General features: G+C 36.8%; 1 protein-coding gene across 1 annotated transcript; it reads right to left on the minus strand.

The window, feature by feature from the left end:
* Positions 1-317: 317 nt before the first annotated feature.
* LOC121254749 (arginine decarboxylase-like) lies at positions 318-3,276 on the minus strand. Its single transcript, XM_041154895.1, has one exon. The coding sequence runs from the start codon at positions 2,747-2,749 to the stop codon at positions 587-589; it is 2,163 nt and encodes a 720-aa protein (XP_041010829.1). The 5' UTR covers positions 2,750-3,276; the 3' UTR covers positions 318-586.
* Between the last annotated feature and the right edge of the window lie 3,638 nt (positions 3,277-6,914).

Below are 6,914 nucleotides of genomic sequence, written 5' to 3' on the forward strand. Positions count from 1 at the left end.
CAAGAGACTGATCCCATTTCCCATTTCGTTCTGGAAAAAACACGTAAGTCCAAACACGACCGTAACACCCAAGAAAGGCCTAGGCCCTACATAGGATCACAAGTGAATGAAGAAGATCACAAGTGAATGAAGAATACAAAGTAAATTAAGAAAGCCAGCCAACTATGACAATCTCAGTGCCCAGTGGGGCCTTGCACTGCTTGAAACTTTCAAAACATGGAGTGAGTGCAGTTGAACAGGTGCAATTTTCTTGTCAAGCATAAGAACCGCCTAATTATCAAATCCCATGTCAATCAAGATTTTCAACTCATGAGAAATGAAGAACCACCGAAAATACCTGTTAAACTACTAAAGCAGTGAATTTTTTTTTACAAAAGAGGGTGGATTCGGCTCTCATCCCCCTCCTCCCTCTCTTCACCACTACAGCCAAAGGAGCTTTCTACTACTTTCTTCTAATCCTTTGCTCTTTCATGGAATTAAAAAGAAACATTAAAGAAATTTAAAATAGACAACGACGACCTAGTGCACATCCAAACAACGACTCGAAGGTGATAGATAGCACTAGCAAAAGACTTGAAACAGAATCTCAAGCAACACAATAAGACCACTGCTCGTCCTCAGCGGCAGCAGAATCAGCAGCAACAGCATTGTATTCATCCTCACTGCAATAGTAAAAGCCGCCGTTATTGATCGCAGTCAAGCTGCAAGAAGAAGAGGCTCCAACCACCAGATAAGGCATGTTGTGGAATGAACGGTCCAGACTGCTAGCCAGAGCAGCATTGGCGGCAATGCTGCTGCCATCAATGCACTCCTCTGCGCGGTGTTTGAGCGCCTCGAACATGAGTTCCGGCTCGTGCTGCATTATCCTGAGGACGTCGCCACACGATGGACCCGGCACTGCGCGTGTTACTACGAAGCTGTGCGGGCCGTCGCTCTGAGATACCCGGACAACGCTCGGCCCACCAAATAGGTTATGGAGCCCACCGATGGCCTCCTCATAAGCCCCTCCCAAGAACATTCCCAAGTAGTACCGCCCATCGCCTTCCAGCTCATGGAGCGGCAAACTCCACTCGCCCCCTATGAACTTGTCAATCTTACCATCGCTGTCACAAGTTAAATCCGACAGAATCCCCCTCACAGACGGCCTTTGATCGAGACGATGAATGGGGACTATTGGAAAAAGCTGGCCAATGCCCCAAAAATCAGGGATTGAGGTGAAAACAGATAGATTCACATGGTAGGTACGGACTGGATCGGCTGCCCCTATTGCCTTTGATACCACATCACAAACCCCATCAACGGCTGCGAGTTGCTCCATCCCCAAAGATCCTTCCTTGAACTGATTGACGCAGCGTTGCTTCAACTGATCAGCATAGAGCAAACATGTCTCATACTCGCCCTTGATTGCTGCATCTGACAAATTCCTATAATCAGCACGAGCTTCATCTGGAAGTCCCTCAATGAAATTCTCCAACCCAAAAGAAGTTATCGATGGAGACTCATATGCACTCGCTGAAACCGCTTCAAAGATCAGCACGGAGTGATGGGATACAATAGCTCGGCCGCTTTCGCTGCATATAATCGGGTGCTTGATACACCTACGGTCGCAAACAAGCCGAACTGCTTGAACTACAGCTGCAGCATAATCTTCGAGACTATAACCAACTGATATATCGGACTCGCTGGATTTGGAACCATCGTAATCGATACCTAGTCCGCCTCCAATGTCGATGACTTGCATGTGGGCGCCAAGGCGGACTAATTCGCAGTAGATCTGTGCGGCTTCGCTCACACCATCGGTCAGTAAAGAGGTCGAAGGTATCTGAGAGCCAATATGGAAATGCAGCAATTGCAGGGAATCGAGCATGTCGACCTCTTTAAGCTTCCTCACCACGCGCAAAATCTGAGTCGTTGTTAGCCCGAATTTGCCTTTCTCGCCCGAGGTCGATCCGAAATGGCCCGAATGCTTCGTCCTCAGCTTTGCCCTCACGCCAATCACAGGTCGAACACAAAACTTCTTGCTAAGATTAATCACCAAATCGAGCTCCTCTTCTTGCTCAAGTACAATCACAGTATTCAAAGAGAGCTTTCTAGCGAACAAAGCTAGCGAAATGTACTCCGCGTCCTTGAAACCATTGCAAATCAGAAAAGCCTCCGGGCTACCTTTGCACAAACAGCTCATCGCCAAAAGGAGCTCAGGTTTCGACCCAGCCTCCAAACCAAACCGAAAAGGGGACCCGAACCTCACTATGTCTTCCACAACAAACCGGTCCTGATTGCATTTCACCGGGTAGACGCCCTGGTAATGAGCCTTGTACCCTTGGGACTGTACCGCGAGATCAAAAGCTGACTGGAGGGACTCAAGCCGGCTCTTGAGCACGTCGGGCAAGCGAACAATCAGGGGCATCTGCAACCCAAGCCCACCGGACGACTTCGGATCAGAGACCTTCCTCACAATTTTCAGTAAATCGATCTCCTGGTGCGCCAGAGTGGTCGCTCCGAATGGACGCACCGAGACGTTCCCGGCTGCGTTCACCGAGAAGTAAGGCGCGCCCCAGCCATCGATCTTATATATTGCGGCAGAGAGGGAAGGTGACCAATGGGATACCTCCACGTTGTTGGTTGCTGGAGGTACGCCGGAAAGTGGTACCGGCGCAGGAAGAGGATTACCTGCCACCGGAATGGCAACAGCGTAGCCGGGAGAAAATCTAGCTGCAGCAGCGTCCACGCAATACGCCATGGCCGGCATCTCTTATCTCGAAGATCTCAGCAGTTAAGAATTGAGAACCAAAAAATGGAGAAAAACAAATATTGTTAGGGTTTCGGTTGAAATAATTGTTGTTCTAGTTGGTTTGTGAAGGTGGGGGCTTTAAAACCCGCCGAGGCCGAGGCCCCGGCTACCCCCTCAAAAGAAGGCAGTGAGAACCTATTGAAAAGTAGAAACGCCCTCTTCTATTACCCTACAATCCCAAATCCCCACGCCTAAACCTCAGAAGAAGAGGGATTCAATGTTTTAAATGGATTGGCTCCTAGTGACTGGGAAACACAAATCAACGGTTTAAGCTCCGAAAAAGGACAAGCATGCAGATCATTGGAAGAGTGAGGGAGAAAGAAAATGGGAAATTTTCTGGGAAAGTGAGGGGAAAACGCACGGGAGAGGGCAGGGAATTATAGGTTATGGAGTTTGTTTCAAAGACGTATAACGAGGAATGAAGGGGCGATAATTTTTTTTTGATAACATGAATGGGCGAGAATTGCATGGAAGATGAAGCGGCAATTTATAGGGGAGGATCGGGTTAGTTGGTCCAATTTCTCCGGTTTTTTTAAGTGAATTAATTAATTTTAATAGTTATAATATTTTAAAAAATAATAATTATAATCGTAATTATAGTATAATTATTTAAAAGATAAAAAATTTATATAAAATTTATATAAAAAAATTAATTTTTTAATAATAAATTAATTTTTTTAAAAATAATTATACAATATTTATACATTCTAAATAGTTTGTTTTATGCTCCGAGATTCGCACCCAAACGACTAATCGGCGTCGAGTTGCCGCGTGGATAGTGTGTTGCGGGGTGGGAGCCTTTCTTCACACAGTTCACGATGTTTTCTCTCCCGAGGCTTCTCTCTCTCTCTCTCTACTCTCTGGTCTCAAGTGCCAACTGGCGTGGCGATCACTCGCGGAGAAGTTCAAACTTGAAACGTAACGTATGATTCGGAACGAACGATTTTTCCTTTCTTTCAAGTAGGAAACCAGCACGAAGTTTCTTTCTCTGTATCCGGGATTCTATAAAATAATTTCAATTTATTTTATTTAATTATTATAATTTTTATTTTAAAATAAAATATAATAAATAATTTGAGTATTTTAAATTTAAAATAAATATAATATTAAAAAATATTTTAATAATATTTTATTTAATTTTTATTTTAACTCATCTTATCCCAACTCATTATTTAAACCTCTCTTCGCAACCCTGATTTGGCCACGCTTCCATTGTCTTGCCGCCGATACCACGGTGGTTTTTTGTTGGATTTTTTTCCTTTTCAGGACAGGTGTGTATTTTTCTCTTAAAATACAATGGAAAAAATTATATAAAAATAAAAAGAATCATGTTATTATATCATCTCATTTTATTCTTTTATTTAGACTACTCATATATTTAATTTATTTTATATTTTCTTATTTATTGATTAAAGAAATAAATATTAATATATTGATATATTTTTATATTTTTTAAATATTTTTAAAAATATAAATAAAGTAAATCAAAAGATAAAATTTTATCTAATCGCACGCCTAGCTGTCACTTCTAGCCGCACCCTAGCACCTAAAAAAAACAAAAAAAACAAAAGTTTGTACAAAGGTCACAGGTCGCCTTGGCTGCGGGGCCCCTGGGGGGGTGGGAACCGGAAACACTCTTATCTAGTGGATCGGCTGGACTTCCCCAAGACAGTATTTATAAAAATAAAAATAATAATAATAGTAAATACAAGGAAGTTAAAATAATAATAATAAATCTCCATTTTTTTTCTTTTTTATTCAATAAAAGTAAATAGTAAAAACCTTTTTCACCTTTATCATTTTTGAGTTGGCACTTGTCATTAAGGGTCGGTTTGGGGGTGAGATGAAAATTTTATATTTTGTTTGAGAGTTTAAAATATTATATTTTAATATTATTATTGTATTGAAATTTGAAAAAAGTGAATTGAGATTTGAAAAAATTGAATTATTTATTATATTTTATATGGGGATTTGAAAAAGGTATAATGATGAGATGAGACGAGATGAGAATTTTATGTCTCATCTCATCCTCCAAACCTGCCCTAAGTCTGCATTTAGATATTCAGAGCTCGTTTATTTTAAAAGATGAAATGAGTTAAAATTAAAATTAAAAAATATATTGTTAAAATATATTTTTTTAATATTATTTTTATTTTGAGATTTGAAAAAGTTAAATATTTATTTTATTTTATATGAAGATTTGAGAAAGTTATAATAATGATGTGAGATGAGATGAGATAAGATGAGATGTTTTCTGAAAACAAATGAGGCCTAAATTGAGTTGAGTTGAGATGATAAAATATTGTTAGAATATTATTTTTTAATATTATTATTATTTTGAGATTTGAAAAAGTTGAATTAATTATTATATTTTATATTGAAATTTGAAAAAATTATAATGATAAATTGAGATGAGTTGAGATGATGTTGTGATTGAAACGTACCAAAGGGTGTTACCGTGTTGTTGAATGAAAAAAATGATAAATTTATAACTATTTTATATGTGATTATATAAAAAAAAAAAAGTTTAGCTATATCATTAACTTATTGAATAATTTATTACTTGGAGGACCCAATTCCCTGCATCAACTTTGTTAATGGGTGCCCTTAAAACATTCAATGATTTTAATTAATGTTGGGTTTTTTTTTTCTTTATGTTATTTATTGTTTTCATTATATGTCAAGCTCGAATGAGAGCTTAAATTGATTTTTTTTTCTCGTCTATTTTGATACCTTTTTTTATTTACCTTTCATTTAATTTCTTATTTCACATTCAAGTAATAAGTGCAAGAAAAAGTTAACATTTGAATTTTCTTTAAACATTTTCTATTTCCAAGAAAAAATCAATTAATCGCATAATAAATTTGTAAAGGTAATGATACACCAACTACTCTTTTACTATTTATTTTATAATTAACTAACGTAATTTATCAAATCATTAAAAGAAATTCAATTTTAAATGACTGCCCTTTAATTTGAGATAAAGTTGTAAAATAATTACAAATCAGTTATAAATTTATCATTTTTCATTGTAAATACTTTACTAGGGATCTTTCATTTACTTACTTTTTTAAAAGAAAAAAATCTGAATCACTAGTTTTTTATTAAATTGTTGAGATGTTGCCATCTCTATATTTATCAAGTTTTCTTTCTTTTTTTAAAATAATATATTAGAATATAAAAAATAATTTATACAGTTTTAAAATGTGTAAATCTCACACACTTTCTTATGAAAAGATTAATAAATTCAAAACTTTTATGAACAAAAATAGAGAAATTCTACTCATCTAATCCCAATCTTTTATGTTTAGATTATGATGTATTCTCAATAAGTAGTCATATTCTATATGTTAGGTGAAAATCGAAAATCAACGAGTAACACGAAGAACTTTTCTAGAACACCGACCTAATACTTTCCTACATCGACTAAATTAGCATGTTTGAATCTGTCTCGCATTATAATGGCGTTTTCTAACGCCATTATAATGTTTTTTTGGTGCTGTTCCAATTGGTGGATTACGTTTGAACGCGGTTACTATAGTGTTATTTATTTCTCGCTTTTGTTGTCGGATAAAGCAAATCTTGGTTTGTGATGAACCGACCGCATAATAATGCCCATCTTTATAACCTGGATGAAAAGGGCACTGACTCTATCTGATTAATTAAGGACAGAGGTTGAGCTGGGAATATGACTTGGGTTTAAATTGATTAATACATTGGAAAACATAACTCGTATGAACTTTAAAGTTAGTGTGAAACAATTTATATTAGGATTGGCTTAAATTTTTAAGATAAATAGTGATTTTATATAGTATCGAAGTAAAAGTCCTGAGTTTGAACCGATTCTATACTCTATCTCATTTAATTAAATATTTCAATTGTTAAACCATCTATTGAATGAGAGTTTAACCTACACAAGTAAGAATGTTAAGATATAAAATAAATAATAAAATCTATTTATTTCTATTTATTTAAATTTTTTGGATAAGTATGATCTCATACCTAGATGTATCAAAGAAACTACTCGATGTGGAGGAATACAAATTGAATTTAGAACCCTATAATCCCTTGTCCGGATTGCAGTCAATCTGGCCAACAACTCTTGGCTGTGAACAGGATAGGC

This window comes from Juglans microcarpa x Juglans regia, chromosome 3D (genome assembly GCF_004785595.1).
Source record: "Juglans microcarpa x Juglans regia isolate MS1-56 chromosome 3D, Jm3101_v1.0, whole genome shotgun sequence".
NCBI lineage: Eukaryota > Viridiplantae > Streptophyta > Magnoliopsida > Fagales > Juglandaceae > Juglans > Juglans microcarpa x Juglans regia.

Coding starts and splice junctions, on each gene's coding strand:
- LOC121254749 (XM_041154895.1), bottom strand. CDS start 2,749: ATGCCGGCCATGGCGTATTGCGTGGACGCTGCTGCAGCTAGATTTTCT.